Genomic DNA, 20832 nt, shown 5'->3' on the forward strand with positions numbered 1-20832 from the left:
GGACAGTGAAGAAGAAATGACAGTGAGGGGTAGCAGAACTGCTTCACTTTTATCAACTAGTACACTAGGGGAGTTATATTTGCAGAACTGAAAGCATTGTTCTTTTGAAAGCTTTTTCTGGTCTTATTCCTGTACTTCCTGTGTCCCTGCATCAGGCAGAAAGTTAATCTTACAGGAGATTGGCAGATTAAAGCAGAAGATAGTTGATTTAAGATAATGGCCACATGCTCACAGTTGACATTTTAGTTTATTAATGTGACAGGACATTTCGTAAATATGTTTTTCTGAGAAACTGTTTTTCCTATTGATTAAATGTCAGCTCTTTGCCTGATCAGATAATGGACACTTTTATTATTGCTCTGTGATATGTTGACTGTAGGAAAATTAAGACATAAGAGGGGTCTCATGCGTGTTTAATTGCACTCTGAGCACAAATTCATAGCCTCTCCAATAATACTACAGAGGTAAGGACAGTCGTGTTAATGTCAATAAGTTGTGTGTTTGGATGTGGGTGCTGGCAAGTTGTGTTCTCCTAACACCAATAGTTATATCTCAGAGACTATATACAAATTATCTTTTTACAAGCATGTATCTGTCTGTGGGTTTGTGTGTGTGTAGATCTTGTGTTTAAATGTCTTCAGGATTTTAGTGAGGGAGGACAAAAATATGAACGGAGATGAAGGGGAGCAGGGAGAAGAGAGAGAGAGTGATGGAGAGAATTGGTTCACACACTCAAGACATGAGTAAAGTGCTCAAGTAATTAAGGTGTGTGTGTGTGTGTGTGTGTGTGTGTGTGTGTGTGTGTGTGTGTGTGTGTGTGTGGTGTGTGTGTGTGTGTGTGTGTGTGTGTGTGTGTGTGGTGTGTGTGTGTGTGTGTGTGTGTGTGTGTGTGTGTGTGTGTGTGTGTGTGTGTGTGTGTGTGTGTGTGTGTGTGTGTGTGTGTGTGTGTGTGATAGAGCGCCTTGGGGGACTTCTTGGAGGAATTAGATAATCTCCTCTCACTTATCCCTGAAACTGGCCCTCCCGCTGTACTTCTCGGAGACTTCAACCTCCAGACGGGGAAGATAGACGAACTAACATCTCTGTTAACCGCCTTTGCTTTCTCACTGTCTCCGTCCCCACCGACTCATAAAGCTGGCAATGTCCTTGATCTCATATTCTCAAGGAACTGCGCTACTTCTAACCTCTCTGTAAACCCGCTCCACACATCCGATCACTTCTTCATTTCATTCTCTCTATCCCTTTTCAAACATAACAAACTAATCTCTTCTCATCCTGCACTTGTCCGCCGTAACCTTCGCTCCCTCTCCCCCTCTAGCTTTGCCTCGTCGGTGCTCTCAGCCCTCCCTTCCTCTGATTCGTTCCATCTCCTGCCTCCAAACTCTGCTGCAGAAACTCTCCTCTCTACTTTCTCATCCACTCTGGACTCGCTCTGTCCTCTCACATCTCGGCAGGCTCGTCAGTCCCCTCCTGCTCCCTGGCTAAATGATGCACTGCGTGCTAATAGAACCGTCCTTAGGGCAGCAGAGCGGAAATGGTGGAAATCCAAACACCGTGACGACCTCCTAACCTATCAGGCTCTCCTCTCCTCTTTCTCTGCTTCGATCTCTCAGGCAAAAAGCACTTTCTTTCAAGATAAGATCCAATCTTCCTATTCCAATCCTAAAAAACTATTTTCCATCTTCTCCACCCTCTTGGACCCTCCAAAAGCTCCTCCCCCCTCCTCACTTCTGTCAAGCGACTTTGTTAACCACTTTGAAAAAAAGGTTGATGATATTCGCTCTTCTTTTTCTGACTCACCTTTACTCACCGCTGGGTCACCAGACCCTCCTTCCACCAACACACTTACCTCCTTTTCCCCTCTCTCTCCAAGTGAGGTTCTTACCCTCATTACCTCTGCCCGCCCTACCACCTGTCCTCTGGACCCTATCCCTTCAAACCTCCTTCAGACTATCGCTCCTGATATTCTACCGTTTCTCACCCATTTCATCAACACTTCTCTAACTTCTGGTCACTTTCCAAACAGTCTCAAGGAGGCAAGAGTAAACCCTCTCCTAAAGAAACCCACTCTCAACCCGTCTGATGTTATAAACTACAGGCCTGTCTCTCTCCTCCCGTTCCTGTCTAAATCACTTGAACGCGCTGTCTTTAAACAACTCTCCTGTTATCTCAATCAGAACAACCTTCTGGATCCGCACCAGTCTGGTTTCAAGGCAGGTCACTCCACAGAAACTGCTCTCATTGCTGTCACGGAGGAACTGCACACTGCCAAAACTGCATCCCTCTCCTCTGTCATCATCCTATTGGACCTGTCTGCTGCATTCGACACGGTGAATCATCAGATCCTCCTTCGCACTCTCCAAAAACTTGGAGTTTCAGGCTCTGCACTTTCCCTCCTCACCTCATACCTGAAAGACCGTACCTACAGGGTGACTTGGAGAGGGTCTGAGTCCGACCCTTGTCAATTAACTACGGGGGTCCCTCAGGGCTCTGTTCTGGGTCCCCTCCTCTTCTCCCTGTACACAAACTCGCTCGGATCAGTCATTAGCCCGCATGGTTTTTCTTACCACTGCTACGCTGATGACACCCAATTAATTCTGTCCTTTCCCCCGCTCAGAGACCCAGGTCGTTGCACGCATCTCTGCTTGTCTAGCTGACATCTCTCAGTGGATGTCTGCTCACCACCTCAAGCTCAACCTTGACAAGACTGAGCTGCTCTTCCTCCCGGGAAAAGATTGTCCCACTCTTGACCTAACAATCAACATCGGCACCTCAGTTGTTTCCCCGACTCAGACTGCAAGGAATCTGGGTGTGACCCTAGATAACAACCTGTCCTTCACTGCAAACATCGCTGCTACAACCCGTTGCTGCAGATACACGCTTTACAACATCAGGAAGATACGTCCCCAGCTGACTCAGAAAGCGACTCAGGTTCTGGTCCAGGCTCTCGTCATCTCACGCCTAGACTACTGCAACTCCCTCCTGGCTGGTCTACCTGCATGTGCCATCCGACCTCTGCAGCTCATCCAGAATGCAGCGGCTCGTCTGGTCTTCAACCTTCCTAAATTCTCCCACACCACTCCGCTCCTCCGCTCCCTTCACTGGCTTCCGGTAACTGCTAGAATCCACTTCAAGACACTGGTACTTGCTTACCATGCTGCGAATGGATCTGGCCCTTCCTACATCCAGGACATGGTTAAACCGTACACCCCAGCGCGTGCACTACGCTCTGCATCAGCCAAACGACTCGTTGCGCCCTCGCTGCGAGGGGGACCCAAGTTCCCATCGGCGAAAACACGTGGGTTTGCTGTCCTGGCTCCAAGATGGTGGAATGAGCTCCCCATTGACATCAGGACTGCAGATAGCTTGCACATCTTCCGGCGCAAACTGAAAACTCATCTCTTTCGACTCCACTTCGAGCGTTAGAACTATTAACGAAGCATTTTTATACTAATAAAGGACTGGCTTACCTAAAGCCAGTTGAGTAGCACTTGAAATGTTTGGCTCTATGAAACCTGATATACTTATATGATTCTGTTTTCTTCAAGGTTGTGTCTTCCTGGTCGAATGTACTTATTGTAAGTCGCTTTGGATAAAAGCGTCAGCTAAATGCAATGTAATGTAATGTAATAGAGGAAAGGTTATTATACTGGCCCTCGATGTAGGCTGCAAACGTTTTTAATTGAGTTCCCAACACCAACAACAAATGGGTTGCTAGTGTAGAAGAATATAAATTCAATAATAATCAGCTTTTTTTTATCAGCCACACTGAAGGCTTACAGTATCTCTACTGGTGAAAACACACAACAACATTGCTTGGATAATAAGGACTACTTATTGTCTTTAAGAAGAAGATTGATGGTGTTTTCAATATCACTTTGAGCTATTTCTCCTGTGCTTACATGGTGCATATTCTTCATACATTCCAATGAGCTCAAATCATCACAAAGAAAGTACACAAAATATTGGGTCAGGTTGTGATCTTTCTGCTTAAGAATTTAAGAAAATTGTTGATTTATGGGAGCTTGGAAGAAATGTTTCCACATTTTTAATCTACTTCCACTGTTCGTTTTACAGTCTATAGATGGTATAAGCAGAGCTGATTTCCCTTTTATTGACATTTTATGTTCAAGGCGCCACAGCCGATGTGAACTCAGCATTATGTAACTATGATTGATTATTCATTAAGAAACTACTCAATGCTTCAATACTAACTAAATGCAGAAAAGCGCTCCGATGGCTGTTTATCTGAGTCTCTGATGCAGGCCCTGAACACTGAGTGGGAATCGGAGATCATTAAAGCCCTTGTATAAAACTTGACTGTACTGACAGCATTGGCCTGTTACAGTCCCTGGGTAATGATACAAATATTGTGACACCAGTTGATTTGTAGTTTGGACGGATGTTTTATGTAATCGGCTTGTCCTCCTTTCGTCTCACGCCAGAGAAACTTGATTTATCAACTTAAGATGCCAAACAGCTCAGGCTCAGCTGCTGAGAAATGAAGCTCTGCTTGTAAGGAGTAAAAACATGAATCAGTCCTTCCTATTCCTGCTGTAGTCAAAACATTTCTGCATTCACTTCATATCATATCTTCACCATCGTTTTTGCATTGTTACTAAAATCGGCATGATTGTTATTGATTGACTCATGGGACAATGTAGGTCTGTTGGTCGATGTACCACATTGTTCCAGACTGGAATTTCTCCACGTCCATAAAAATCGATTGGCATGCAATTTTGTGCAGACATTCATTCATTGCCTAGACCTAGAGGACAAATCCTACTGACATTGGTGATCCCTTGACTCTCGGACAACATTTCACTAATTAAGTCAAATACCTGAATCTCAAATAGATGCATTTGCGAACCATTTGGTGCAGACATGAATTTGTCCCTCAGGATGAATTGTAATAACTTTATTTTGCCCTTCCCTTTTCGTAATGCCCTCGTCAAAATTCAATTTTGGTTTATGACCAAATATCTTCAAAACTAATCCAGCCTCAGCTGTACTGTGTTTAGTGCTAACTAGCAAATGTTACAATGATTATGGCATTGTAATGGTGAGCATATTAGTTGTTGCTGTAACAGACTGTTGATGTATGTTTGGTTTCAAATGCTCAAACACAGCACCATTCATTACAGTGTGATGCAGTTAATATGGCAAATGTCAGTTCTGACTGTGCAGAATGCATGTGTGGATTTATGAGCATTTTGTTCTGTTCCTGCATGAGGTTTTAGCACCCACTTGAGCTGTCTTTCTTCTTCTCTCTTTTACAGAATGAGAAGCCCCTGGGGCATTCTGCGAGCCGGTCCAGCAATATATCAAAGGTGAGAAAAGCACACACAAAAAGAAACGCGAGAGAACAGAAAGACAGGTGGACGGAGGTGTGCTGTGAAGAAAGGTGGAGATTGACAGGAGAAACAGAAAGAGAGTAGATGATAGATAACCTGCCTCTCCTGAATCACATCATCCCAATCAGTGGGGCCCCGCTGACCATCCTCCATAGAGCAGACGTGGCTTCACACCTCCGCTCCCTGTGGCTCCCTGTCAGACAGGAAGTCTCTCTCTCTGTGGCTCCTGTCTTTCTCCATTTCACCCTCTCTTTCCTCACTCACCTCTTCCCTGCTCCCTCGGGAAAATATACACTCTGCTTTGACTCTCACTCCAGGGTTTCAATCCCTGTTCTCCTGAGCCTCTAATCGGATAAACCCCATACTTGTGCTAATAGATGTCAGGGTCAGATCATTACCATGGGACCGCTCCTGCAACGATGTTTGATCCACACGCCGGTCACTCTTCAAACATTAGGGAAATGGAAATTCATGCACCTGAGTGACAAATATAAACCCTATATTTAAACTTTAAAATACTGTTGCCTTATGTGTAACTCCCAGTCTAGAGTGAATAATGTGTAGCTACTGTACATACTATAACAAGAACCACTTTACTTAAACTGAATCACTGATTGCTGCCTAATCTGTTGGAATAAACTTACAATTTACTTTTGTTCAATTTGATAGCAGGTACTAGATGTGGTTGCATAAAACTAAGTAAGACTGTAATACCTACACTGAGTAATTTGATATGTAATACACAGAATCATGACACAACACTTTAAGGCAAGTAAAATCATCAAAGTTTAAAGTAAAAATCTCTATTTGTGCATGTGGAATCTCTTTGTTGATCTGGCATGTCTGGATATCAAAGATGTTCTACATTTTCTACCATTTCTGCACCACTGAGTTGAAATACTCTTGTACAGTGTATTTTTCCTTATATTTCCTTATTGTTATTTTATAGACTTAAATAGACTCAATTATTATATGTATTTCTTACTTTTCTCTATATATCTGTACCTTCTTGTGCTACTGCAAGACCACAATGGGCATTGAAAAGGAATCTAACTTCGATACAACAAAATTGTTAATGCCCAGGGCTTGGGCCTCAGAAAACTTCCTCCAAGAAGCCTCCAAGCTCCCCCCTTTCTTCTTCTCCATTCTTCTTTATAGTCTTCTTCCTCCTCCCTCTCTTCATCATGGGTCATCCCCCTTTCTCTCTTTGAGTCAGAAGGAGGTCACAACTGTTCAACTTTTAATTATTGAACATTCAAAAATGTAAGGTTTAAAAATTAAACAAATACAAACTTATAGTAATGATATGTAATTTTAAAGAGAGGGAATATGAACATTTTTCATGAAAGCAGAACACATTGTCAATGTCATGTTTTAGAATCAAGTTATTTTCTTTAAAATTTGAATTTCAAATATGCAAACTTTAATTCATTAACAGGGACTTCATTTATTAACAGAGACAAATATGGGCAGCTTGTCTCTACGATTCGCTAGCCCAGAAAGTTGAATTGTTGAATCTGTGCGTAGGTCGCCTGCATCCTGTGCTTCATTGTCTTCATACCCGCTGTAACCGCTCTCAAGGTGTCAAAAACCACAAGCGCCTTTCTAGAATGATAGCTGGAACTTTTACGCTTTTATCTAAAATGTGTGTGTGTGTGTGTATAGGTAAAAAGTTCAGAATGTTCTATCTAGTTTCACCTGGTTTTATGCCTGAAACAACAAAGAAGGAAACATACATCCTTTCCATTCACAGCCAATTTAGCCTCTTTTTATCAATGGTAAGCTTAATAGAGGTAGGTGAGGCAAAGGTCAGGTATGACACGGCCACTTACACAGCAGAACTGTCAACAGCATCAATAAAGGATTATTATTTAAAGGAAAGTATTTTATCTTATCTTATCACTGATTTAATCATTAAAAGTAAAACCTCTGTCAAAGCTGAACAAACTTCAAATTTAAAATATTTACAATGGACAAATGTAGTATTTAATTACAATACAAAAGAATGAGATGATACATTTGTAATCATGTGATGTAGTTGTGCGATAAAACTAAATCTAGTTATCAGCTCTAAATACATGACCTTTGGTAGCTGATAAAATGGCAAATATATATATAGAGAATTTTTTTCTTCAGATACAAGATTCAACATGTTAATTGGTGAGCTTTAGAGGTGTTTGCGTTCAGATTTTGCAACCTTTGGACTGAGCCGGGCTGGCTGAGTTTATATTTGTCGGACCGATTTGAGAGTGGCCTCAACCTCTCTGCAAGAAAACAAAAAGGTGTGTTTCCCCAAATGTCAAACCTTTCACTTAATGGTTTCCAAAATGCTTGAGCTTGGCATTTATGGAGACAGCAGTGTCAGTCTGGAGCTACTGTGACAGGAAAGTGTAGGTTTGGTATTTGAATGGAGCTGAAACAGATCAACTCTCAACATGGCTTGAAAAAAACTTGGTATTTCAAACATTCAGTCTACTTTGAACAACACAACTGAATGTAAAGTCAAAGAAGTCAGTACGTTTTTCTCTGGTTGCTTTTGCTTTCCACACACACAATATGGCCCAAAATGATAGTGCCAGGTATTCTCATGCGTAAATGGAGGGTTGGATTTAATTAGTTGGTTTCTGTGCATTGAATGTTCCTCATGGAGCGCCATTTCTCTGACAAATGTGTGTGTCATGGAGTGATAGACATAAAGTATGAAAAAGGCTCTTAAGTTTGACAGTTTTTAATTAATAACCAGCTATCTGCCTGCCACTTGGTGTTTCCTGCTCACTCCTAAAAGGAAACACAAATTATTGGTTGGTTTTAAATCTGTATTAATTGTTCTCTGGACGCACAAGTCTGCCAGAAATCTCAGCGGTAGAAGAATGGCAGTTTAATATCAGTCACTTTTGATGGAAAAGGTTACAAGCTTTAAAACACGAGACATGTTTTGAAAAATAGAAAAAGTCCTCTTGAAACTATTGACAGAAAATACAGAATTGTTATGGATGGGTTATATATTTTTTCCTTCCTGAAAGCATTCTCCGTGGAAGCTGCTTGAATCAGAATATAATCTAAGAGACTACGGACGTTTATTTCATGCATATATGCAGTTCCCAGCTCTGCACAATGAAAATGAAGTGAAACCATCCCCTTTGCTGAAAGAATACAACATGTAGGTCAAGTACACTCCATATAATGGCAGTTGTAATCATCCAAGTTAAATGTACAGCTGATAAGAACTTCATTTAAGTTATGCACGTGCCGCCGCTGATGAGCGTTAAATAAATGATTTGGAATGACACGTGTTTGTTTTCATTCATTTCCACATGAGCTGCAGCCAGACTCGAATAAGGACACCACAACAAACCCTTCCTAGCTTCACATGGCTCCGATTCAAGCTGAATCACATCCGCTCGTGTCAGAGCAAATCAAAAAATGTGCTCGTATCCACAATTGTTGACCTACTTAAAAGATATCTCTCTACATAAATAACCACAGCATCAGCCTGAGAGGAACATCTCCAACTTGGCCTCACATTACAGTCTGGATGGTTTTGTATGGGAGCTCAAACATCAGAAGAATTAGTTTCTGTCAAAGCAGCTCCAGTTGTATGCTGATACCTGGCAGGATACTTCAGGTCCCTTTTATGTTATATAGACAGTCACTGAACTGTTGGATGTTTTTTTTAAATTAACAACTTTGTCCTCTTCAAGGATGAATCAGAAAACATCCACTCTCCAGTTAACTCACTAGAAAACCTGTCAGAGAGGGAGATTTATAAAAAAATAAGATAAGAGTTTATTTATCCCGAAGGAAAAATGTTTGCCAGAGTTACAGAAATACAATAAAAACAGCAGCATAATAGTAAAACTGTACACTAAAAGTGCAGTAAAAAGAGCAATTACATTTCTACATGAAACATAGACGGTCACATAATTAATGTAAATATTACCACTATAATATATATATTACACTAATATTTAGTGCAAAAAATAAAAACGTAGTGGCAGATACATAATTGCACGTTATCATAGCAAAAAAAGAAAACAAGCCTCAGCATTTAGACCAGGTGTAAATTGTTCATAAATGTGATATTGAGGGATTAAGGTGTATGCATGGTCTTCAATATAAATAGATATGTGAGCCAATGCCAATAACTCATTACAGTCCTTTTTATGTGTACTTTTCTTTCATTTTCTCATGTTTTCAGAAGGTGTCTCTTATCGAGCTGTTTCTGTCTGGAGATTTGTGAAAGAAATGTGAAGTTCAGGGCAAATAATCAGCATTTTAGTTAAATGCAAGTACGGTCAGTGTGGTATATATTAAAGCAGCTCTGAAAGCTTTAGCGGCTGAGGATTGCCCGGTGATTTGGCAAGAGTTGATTTTCCACTTGGCGAGGTCAGGAGGCTTAGCTGTAGCCGTGTCTCTCTGCAGCGGAGTGCCAGGGGCGCTGCGATGCCTCCTACACTGTTCTGGAAGGAATTAAACTATTACATCCTCATAAAGACACAACGCAACGACCCACTGCTCAGTACGCTGCGTTTGAGAGTCAGCCAAACATCTGGTGGTGCTCTGCCATTCAAGCTCATCTAGTGTTGCTGTTTCAGGCTCCATTGCTGCAGAGCACAGTCCAGGTCTGTCCTCCAGATCTCTGCTGCCCCGCTCAGCTTGGCAGACCACTGATGTTGATACCAAGCGCCAAGCAAAGCCAGTATTTAAAAAAATGGTTTAGTTGATTATTAATGTTTTGGAACACATTCTGGTTTGTTTAGTTTCCTCTGGCAGGGTTTCTCTTTCTGGCAGCGATGCTCATTTTTTACTGCTTTCTACTGAAGCTGGCTCTGACCCTCATGGCATCCAGACTTGAATGGCTTTACAACAAAATGCTTTTGGTGAAAAATGCCTTTATTGCTTATTCATCCCAAAGTTGTAAAACGACACATACAGGAAATATGATATTTAATAATATACTAACATAACAGGTGGGCAGTGTCACATTTACAATGATCCGAAAGTGATGTTGATGAGGATGTTGTACTGATCTCAAGGTCAGTGTTTTTTAACACCTGGTCCATTCACGCGGTCTATGTGTAAGGCATTTCTCACAGGGAGGCAGTGATACATTGTTGCTGTTCGATTTGAAAGGTTATTCTTTCAAAGGCCCCTATGGCTAGAACATGAGAGGTATAGTTCTCCTTAAGGTACAGGTGGATCAGGAAGAGGAGAATGAAGGCTGAGGGGCAGAAGAAGTTACAACTAGTGTAAAAGAAGAAGTGAGTGGGAGTGCTACCGGAGAAAGGTTAAATAAACAGTTATGATAAAGAGTGGAGAGACTATATCCAAGCACGATAAACAGAGTTAATTACAGGGAGAACATGATATGAGCCATGATTACATCTAATTAGCACAACAGAGCCAAAGACACAAATTAAACAAGGATTGATTAGATAAACTGAAAATAATCCTAATTTTCACAGTTTACAGTTTCTAAAGTAAAATATGACCACTTGACACACATTTCCAGCACTTGTTGAGAAATCATCTCCCACAGTGTTTTGGTGCTCATTCCCTCATCAAAGGTCCTTGTCATGAGAGAGGGCAGTTATGAGAGAGCAGATGTCTGAACTGGTGCAGGCCGTTAAGAAGTTAATCATTATTATCTCCACTCTGTTATCATCTCTGCTGTTTGAGCCTGAATCAATCTGCCATTCAGTTGACAACACAAATGATTAACAGAGGCAAGGCAGCTCGGGGATATTTACTCAGTAAGAATAAAGATAAGGAATAAAGGTACTTTCCAATGTTGTCAGTGTAAACATGATCTACTTTTAATCAATGTACACTCAGATTTCAGTCAAATGATGCTTGAACTCTGCATGTGTCCGTCTTTTTAGAAGGTGTAGAGCTGAAGCAGCATGCGGTTAAATATAGTGCTGGTTGCTATTATAATGTTTTATTGCTTTGATCTAATCTTTTTGTTCCTCACACACTTTTTAGAGCTGTCTGTTCATTTTATACTCCAGACGCCTGCAGCAGCCCCAAACAGCAGCCTTGAATGTCAACTATTAAAATCGGGAAATCAAAAGAAACCCTCGATGAACTATTTAAAGAAAGACAATCAAAAAGTGTGGAGGATGTTGGTGTGAAAAAAGATGGTTAAAGCTGTGCTCAGATAAACAGGCCAAAGGGAATATTGTGGACGATGGATTTTCTATGGATTGGTGTCAGGCCAAGCTATAAATGTCCCCTTAGTTTGAAATGAAATCAATAGGTAATTAGTTCCTTATTGAAATTACCCGGCCTCCCGTGTCTTTACGTTATAAACCCAAACACCATCTGCTACCATTCTTCACCGTCCCACTGTACACACCTCTGAATGCTGTCCTTGGATAAATTGTACTAACACTTTGTACAATATGCTTAGTTTTATTTTCTTGTTGAAAGTAAGGAGAGAAAGATACAACACTTATTTGGTAAATAGCAGAACCTGAATAGTGGGAGCGGAGGGGGAACAGCTTTCCTCACTTTGTCCAAAACCTTCCAGTAGTCACTCCTTTTTCCAGCTTTAGAAGTGAAAGATAATGCCAAGAGTGTGTTTTCTTTAATATAACATCCTTGTACCTGCAGGAGCATCTGTTTAAAACCCCTCTGTGGGTGCTGAATGAGTCCACAGCCTCATGTCCTCCAGCTGTGCCTCTCTCAGCTCCTCATTCTTCATAACTCTGCTTCTGTCTCGCTGTCTGTCTCCTGAGCGCTTTGCTCCCCAGCAGCCTGGTGTTTCGCCTGCTCTGAGACACACTGAGACACATTTTGCCTGGCACTACTTTAATCAGATAGATTCACTGCCAGTTTTGTGTTTTATCATCCTTTGCATCAGGGCGTGGCACACTTTTACTCTCTCTGTAAACTTCACATTCGCACACTGATCATTTCTCTCCAGTGAACACAGGCAATTTGATCTGATCCTGTCTCTTAAATCATTCAGGCGTTTTTTTATTTAGGTATATCTTTGTTTTGTTCCACAGGCAGGGAGCCCGACTTCAGTCAACACTCCATGCAGTTTCTCGAGGACATCAGTTTCCCCCTCCAGCCAGGACATCTGCAGGTACAAACATCCTCATTTCTTACCGCCAATGATGTAATTTGTGTCCAAAGTGATATAAACACCCAAGGGCAATACATCTATCTATTTTTTAGTTCATTGCTGCTGGAGAACCTTAACAGTAGATGATGCTTTCCCTTTACCCCTGAGCAATACACTTTTTGAAGTAGCCCTGTTTTCGTGTAACCTGCTGTAAAATGGGTAATATATAAACATGGGTCACAAGTGTTGTCAGTCCACAAAACGTTGTATTTCCTTTTGTATAAGCTCCTTTGTTTCCAAATGCATGATGTATTTTCCATTTCTCTTTTTTTGTCTTTTGTCATTCCTTTTCCTTCTGTCCTCACCACCATCTTCAATCATGTTCCTCTTTCATAAACGCACATGCACAGCAGCAGTCAGGATCAGGACTGTCAGAAGCACACTGCAGTGGTTCTGTTGAACTCAAATGGTAAAAGCTGTCATGGTTCAGAAGGTATTTCCGTGGCCACCCTCTGCACGGACGCCCTACCAGCCTCCAAACAGGCCAAACAACGAGACTGGCTCTCCCTGCTCCACCCATCCTCCGCAAACCTCCGCCCAAGCGGCTCGCTCAAGTTTTCTATGTCTCTAAACGACGTGGGCCAACGTGTGGACAGTCTTTGTCGCGGCCTGCACTTCATAGACCGAACCTGCTCCGAGGGGGAGCTGGAGACCAAGCCAGAGCCTGCCATGCCACCATGCGCGGAGCGAAGGGCACACACACTCAACGGCAAGCTCGCTGCAGCCCCCACACACCAGAACCCCCACCTCGTCCCCTCCTTTACAAATAACTACAAATACATGTTGGGCGTCCCTCCCATCAACTGTCCCCCACATGACCCGGTCACCATCGCCCCTCCTCCTCCTCCTCCTCCTCCTCCTCCTCCTCCTCCTCTTTCCAACAACCACCTCCACCCTCATCACTCCCCGAGTGCCAACTTCCTGCGTCTCCTTCTTCCCTTCTCTCGATCCTCCACCTCGGCCAGCCTGCACTGCTCCGAGCTGGGCAGCAACGACTCCCACATCCACTTCAAGTCCTCCCCGCTGGAAGGCAGTGAGTTAGGGTTCCACGTGGAGGATCTGCTGGGGGATGACGATGTGTTTGAGGAGGACCGGAACAGCCTAGCTCCAAGGGGAACATGCCAGCTGGGCACCCCATTAACAGTCACCGTGGATGGGTCTGGTTCTCTTCTAGCCCCCCTGTGTTTTATGGACCCAGACAGCGACTTGGACTGCTGCCCGTCCCCCTTGTCAGAGAGAAATAGGCCACTGTCACCGTATTCGCTTTCTGGAGACTGGTGCAGGTGGGTTACTGTCTGGATGGTATAATCCACACCCACCCTTCCTGTTGGTATAGTCCAGATCCTCCCTGTGCCGTGGCAGTGAACCCCAGAGCCCTGTGGCTTAGTGGAGAACCTCTCATGTCGTGTAACCACCCAGCAAATATCCTACACCACAGCAGTATTTGTACTAATAATCCCTGTCTGGAGTGGAGCTGACACCGAGATGCACATTACAACACCATAAGCTGTCCTGATTCAACCCCTATCTTGTGTTAATAGCAGAAATATGACTTCATTTCATACCATTTCATTCCACTATCTCATGTCCTTCACTGTGCTGTTTTTAAAATCATTTTTCTCTGTTAAGAGATCGATGAAACTGTAAAGTTTCTTACATAGCCTGGCAAAAATGTGCGATTGATTTTTCCCGTAAGCTGTCATCTTTGCAGTAGAGGCGGGAATAGGGGGCAATGACAATGTTAAGAAAAAGATAGAGGGTCAGAGGAGTGTTATGGCGCGTTTCCACTGCAGGCCTCGCTCGGTTTGGTTAGGCCCGGCTCACTTTAATGCTGCGCTTCCATCACAGTTTAGGAACTGGGGCAGTTACTATAATAACGCAGTGTAGGCGGAGCCGTGACGTCATCTTCAATGAGAGCCCCAGAAAAACAACACAGCCGTTAGCTCTTAGCACTCAGAGCTCACAGCCATGGCCTTATCCACCATTGAGGTCACCGAGGTCCGGACCTCGGTAATATTTTTCGAGCTGTGTAACAAAACTTGTGAAATAATTGCACTAAACGGGATTCTTTGTAGTACTTCCATTTACTGACGATGGGGGCGCTGCATAACTACGTAGCCTCGATTAAAGCAAACAGAAGAAGACGACATGTATCAACCGGAGAGAGAGAGAGCACACACACACACTGCAGGGACAGTCTCACAAAAATAATGAATAATGTAGGCTTAATAACTCCATCCATCTATCTATCTATAACAATAGTCTTCATTTACAATATAGACAATAGGCATAATTGTAAAAAAAAAAGAAAAAAAGTGCAGTTATGTCATAACATACAATTTTATAAAACACAATTTTCTTACATCTTTGTTCTCTTTTGAGAATCAAACAAAACAGATTTAAATAAAACAAAAAGTGCAAACAAACAAGTGAAATTAACTAAATTGCTGAATTGCTTTTAATTCACTGGCAGGAGCGACAAGTGAGGAGGAGCAAAAAGTGAGCAACGAGGGAGAGATTGAACAAAGAGAGAGAGAAGAGGACAGAGAGAGTAATGAACAGGAAGAAGACAGAGAGACTAAAGACGATGAGAGAGGGTGCAGGTTATGGAAAGGAGAGAGACATGGAAAATGAATGTTGACAATGTGCAAAAATAATTGATGTGTCAGCCCACTGACATGGTTTGAAATCAATATATTATCCAATGTGTGACCCCCCACAGGACTTAAAAATCACCTAACTAGATCATGAAAATCCCAAAAATCTCGGGGGGTATCCCCCGAACCCCCCAAACATGTTTGGACCTCGGTATTTAGGAAATCCTGGATACGGCCCTGCTCACAGCTCCTCATATCTGTTTAGAAACTAGACAAAAGTTAAACGAGTACAAACCACAGACTGCCTGTGTCATGGCGAATACAGTCGCTGGTTTATTTATGTCTGTATAGGCCGTTGTTGTGAGTGTGGACGGTCGGAGCATATATAACGTTAGCTTAGCCAAGCTACATTTAGAAAACACGCATTTTAAAAGGGTTTTTCGCCTTCTGTCTGTCTGCAGACTTGTCAAAGCATTAATTCATGGTTTTTACTAACCGGTATCAGTATGTTGTTACTTCGGCATCATTTTGAAACGTGTATTACAATTCAATCACGGTCAAATATGTTCATATTGTTGTAGTTGTAGCCCCCTTGCCAGCGATTCTCTCACTAGTTTAGCATACTCAGCCCGACTCAGCCTGGTTGTTGCTGGCCCTAGAACCACGATTTAGTCGGGCCAGAAAAAAGGTGAAAAAGTAGCCCCGGGCCAAAACTAGGCCAAGTGGAAACGCAACCAATAACGGGCCCCGCACGGCTCGACACGCTTAAAGCGAGCTACCCGCTGCAGTGGAAACGCGCCATTAGTTGCTCTGAGAAATAGTGTAACAGAAGCAGCACAATAAATGTGGATCCTATGGAGTCTGTCTCAGTAGGTCAACACGGCCGTGATCAGTCTTTTTCACTTAGCTGTCTGTGTGTGATCTGATAGGCCAGGCTATTTAAGGAAGAACAGATTGTAAAGAATACTTTTGTTACAGACCAGGTCATGCTTTCCTGATCTCTACAGGTGAAGTGTGTTGGCAGTAGATCTCACTAAGTCGCCAAGAAAAACCTATTGAGCCCTACTACATAGATCCAGTTTGGACACTCAGGGTTACAGTATCTGTCTGTCGATACTTGACCTTGCAGCTGTAGAAATGGATTGATGACTGTTAGGTCTGAAACACTTAAGAATGTCAATTATACATTAGTTTCTTCTTTTCCTCTACGCTTTGGTCTGTGCACGTTGTTCAGTCCAGATTATACATCCCATACGTCAGCTGTGTGCAGAGAGAGAAACATGAGCTTAGATTTGGCAAGGTGAGCAGGATCAGAGATCAGGAGACAGATTATTGGCTTCAAATAGCCTGGCAGTCTCTGACCTCACACACAAACACACATCGTGGGAGCTTTCTGTCAGGTGGCGTGAGCTCAGAGCCTGACCTGAGCTGTCAGGGTGCTTGCAGGCTGTTGTTTTGAACAGAGGAATGCCATGTGAATTATAAGCTAGCTCTTACATTGACATTTCAGAAAGTAATGATTGGAAGCCTTTGAAGAAGTGACATTATCTCTTTCCTTATCACATTTGAGGGGAACTTAAAGGTAGGCGTTCCTGCGCTAACGTTGTGAATGCATTTCATTTCTCATTTTATATTTCCTGCCTTCGGAGAATACTTTGAAAACATGCATTGCATTTATACATTAGACTACACAACTGTAGTAATTATATTCATACATGTTTCTCTGTTAATTAACACATCTGTTGAGCAGCATAGGGGCATTAACCAGGTGTCATTTAACCCCCCATTCATTTGATAGACATGGACAACCTTTAAAGTAAGAATTACAGTCAGTGTTACGTTCCTTAGCTTCGAATCACTTTTGTATCTGCTACAGCTCTTGCTTCTTGCTCCGTCTATCCTCTGCTCTTTAGCATTGTCTTCCTCTTTGGGCCTCAAGCATGTGCTAGTAGAGCGGCAGACAGAACAATGTTATTTTACAGAACAGGTACAGTAACATAGTTCCATATAACTCCACTGCTGACTTCAAGCTTTTACATTTAACAATACAGCAATCTCAGCAGATGTAATATTCTCTTTTGAAGTAAGCATCGCCACAGAGAGAGGCAAGTGACCTCTAAAGGCATGCAGAGAGCAGAGAAGAGTAAACGGGGAGATGGGTTCCTGTGGTGGTGCCTCTTAAAATGTGTAATTCTCTGATCACCGTGCAGAAGTTAAATAGATGTGACTGAAATCAGGCTGAGAACGGAGAGGAGAACAAAACCCCTCAGATATCACACTGCCCCCTGAAAAGCCCCATGAAAATCTGTTTAGCAGAAACACAAACAAACAGATGGTGTTCATAATTAATTATAAAATGAATAAACATTTCAGGACAAGGACAGAGCAAGGAGTTGCTGAAGGGGATTGGGGGGGGGAGGTGGGGGTTTAAAGCGATACATTGCAGGTGAAGAGTTAATAGATTGCCTAAATGCCACAGGAGAAATACCAGGAAACAGACAAGAGTGAACAGGAAGAAAGTGAATGCCTCGCCAGGGCAATTATGTCGCCGAACTTGTTTTCCTCTCTTGTGGTGCTTGCTTGATTTTGTTTTGCTTCTCAGATTTGAATCTTAACATAATGTTATGAATTCTCTGTCATCTTTAAATGACTCCATGGTGTGTTTTGGCTGTTCCTTCCCCTTCCCATACCTGATAGTGCTGCTGCTGCCGACTCAGACACAGTACATTTAGCTGTTCTGGATTATTCTGTCAAATGGATAAAGTACAAATGACAAAGCTGTTTTTTTGTGGTCTATTTATAAGGTTTTTATCTTTAAAGCAGTTTAGTGACAACCTAGCAGGCATCTTGCATGAAGCATACTCAGGATCCCTTATCCTGTTCCACTCATGTTGTTTACTGATCATTTTATTTCCACTGTGGCTTTATGTGGAGGTGTAGGGATATTTCTGTTCTTATTCCCTCCTACATTTTAAATAAAAATCCATATCAACATTAGAATTTCAGCACGCACCAACCCTTGATGTGAGAGAGTCCTGGTCCTCAGGCTGGCTTTTGTTGTGTTTTTTGAAAGAGGAGTACACACCAGTGGGAAGAGAATCTGCAATTCATCATCTCTGATCTATGTAAATTACCACAAAGAGTCACAGCCATAACCAATAGAAAAAAACACCATGAGAGGTTTCTTTTGCTTCCTCAATCCGTGAATCCCTCTGTCCTCGTTCCACTCTCTCCACTATTTAACAATATATCTCCACCTGCTCTTATCCTCTTCTTCTTCACATTGTCTTTAATCTTGTAACGCTTTGGCCAGATCAGTGTCGTCTGGAAATAGGGTTATCTTGCTCGCTCACTTAATAACATGCGTGGCGGGTGTGGGTGTGCATGTGTGTCTTCATGTCTTCTTCTTATCCCCCCTTGACCGGGACAAACTCATCCGAACCACCTGCTCTCTTCTCCTTGGTCCATCTATTCCCAGAAAGAAGAGCAACTTCTCTCTGCATCTCACTCAGGGGCAAACACAGTAGAAGTCTTTCCTGGTTCATGCATCTACTATAGGAAAAGGTATAGCTTTAAATCACTCCCTTCGTATTCCCTCTTCTAGTTTGTTGCGGGGAAAGCAGAAGCTGATTTTTGGGCTTTTGCTCGTTAACGTAAGACTCTGCCCTGGTCTGCAACAAGGTCCTGACATTCTGAGATCATAATGACTTTAGATTCTGGTGGTGTGTGGTATTGATTCGACTTAGACGTAATAGGTTGCTCTAATAACTTTCTCCGACCCCTCATTTTGTCCATTACCTCTGAAACTCAGTGCTATGGCAGAATATGACTGGCTTACTGGTGAAAGTGTGGAAAGAGTCTGCCTTCTCAAACTCTCCATCTCCGCATCAGATAAATATACTCCCTCTTAAAGTTAATTTACAGCTCCTGTCCTTCAACCTGTCGGACTGGGTACATTTTTTAATCTTAGGGAGGGGGGGTGCTCCGGTGTGATATTAAAATCTGATTGGTTCCTCTCATGCAGCATTCCTAGAGGTAACAGCGAACCTAATCGAATGTTCCAGCAATTGTGATCCAAAATAGTAATGATTGTGGTATTTTTTGTCAACATTCTAACTTGATCAAAGAACCCTAAATATTGACCGTTAAATATTATGAAAAACAAACTATATTTAAAATGACTCCAGTTCAAAATCCCTTTATAAGAACACATTGAACATAAGTGAATGGCCATGGGTTACCTGAGTTCATCTCACAGGGATGTTAGAGTATGTCTAACACAATAGGACAGGAACCACTGATGTATTGGATGCCATGTGTGTTGATTATATTGCCTAACATAGTCATCAATACAGGCAATTTGTATCAGTCCTTGAAGCACTGAGATTTAAGATTGCTGCGGCTACAACTCTAATCTATCTGAGATTAGATTTGTTGTGTTACATTTTGTGTGCTGCGACGTTGTGGGAATAAGGTAGGTTATTTTTTTAAATGTCCTTTTGATTTGTAAATGAAGTGTTTTAAATCAAATGAGTTTTTCCTGATTGAGTTCATTCTTGAGGGACATGCAATGTGTTCTGCGTTCAGAGTCTTCAAATATGTGAAATGTTCCCACCTGTCTAAGTTTACTTAAATATCTTCCCAAACTCAACTCAAGAGTTTGGAGAAATATCCATCTGCTCTGCCTGCCAACATTTCTCTCTTTTATATCTCTCGTCACTTCTGTTTTCCTCCCATAACAGCTGTCTTTCTTCTAGCTTAGCGCTGACCGTTTTCTTTGATTCCCGCAGGATTTGTCACTGTGAAGGTGACGAGGAGAGTCCTCTGATCACACCATGCCACTGCACGGGGAGCCTGCGCTTCGTCCACCAGTCCTGCCTGCAGCAGTGGATAAAGAGCTCCGACACGCGCTGCTGTGAGCTCTGTAAATATGAGTTCATCATGGAGACCAAGCTCAAACCGCTGCGCAAGGTAACACACAGATTTTTGTCTACAGTCAATCATTACACGTTCATTAGTTTAGCATCAGTTCATAAATCCAGGCTGTTCCAAGTGTCCCAATTTAGCTCATGTCACTCCTTCGTTATGAAGTTGAAAAAATGCCAATAGCTGCCTCCAATCTGTCAGGCTGATAACACAAGAATGACACGGAGCTTTGAAGCGGTTTTCATTAGCCGGACTTGAGGGGGTGGCTGTTTCATTTCAAAATGTTTCGGAGGCAGTGCATTCCCATTAAAGGGTCTTATCAATCACTGTGGCCTGGAGATAGCAGGACATTAATTAAAATTCCTCCACCCTCCATTAACTGCACAAAAGGCCTTAAACAAATGCTCTGCTGGTAGTAGCTTCTGAATCCTACTAAAGAGATTTAAGTTGTCTGCGTGTGAGGAGCGAAGGGGAGATGAGGACGTAGGTGTTGGGATGAAAATGTATCAGAGGATGCTAAAAATAAACAACAACAAATTCCCCTCAGATGAGATGTTAAAACCTTTACAGATACATGCAGCACAATATAACATTTTAACAGGTTAAGAGACACAAGGAGGTAAAAGGTAAGATAATAGAAAATAAAATACAATAAAATAAATAATGATTTATCTCAGAAAGATAAGACACAAGACAAGTGAATAGATGCAACAATATAAAACCCTATAAAATAAAGTCAACATAAAGGTACAACATAAATACAAATAAAAAGATAATAGTAATAAAACGTCATAATTCTAATAAATGTTTAACAATTCAAATA

The 20832-nt window shown here is 42.2% G+C and overlaps 1 protein-coding gene across 2 annotated transcripts in view; it reads left to right on the forward strand.

Moving 5' to 3' along the window:
- The window catches only part of march8 (membrane-associated ring finger (C3HC4) 8), an 88086-nt gene that overhangs the window by 60720 nt on the left and 6534 nt on the right, over positions 1–20832 (forward strand). The window contains exons 3-6 of one of the 2 annotated variants that reach the window (XM_034203836.1): positions 5280–5330; positions 12368–12447; positions 12837–13769; positions 19874–20054. In XM_034203836.1, coding sequence (XP_034059727.1) covers positions 5280–5330; positions 12368–12447; positions 12837–13769; positions 19874–20054 — 1245 coding nt within the window. The remainder of the gene's footprint in view (positions 1–5279; positions 5331–12367; positions 12448–12836; positions 13770–19873; positions 20055–20832) is intronic. The other variant, XM_034203835.1, reaches the window with a different exon arrangement.

Source organism: Gymnodraco acuticeps, unplaced genomic scaffold, assembly GCF_902827175.1.
Source record: "Gymnodraco acuticeps unplaced genomic scaffold, fGymAcu1.1, whole genome shotgun sequence".
NCBI classification, from domain to species: Eukaryota; Metazoa; Chordata; class Actinopteri; order Perciformes; family Bathydraconidae; genus Gymnodraco; species Gymnodraco acuticeps.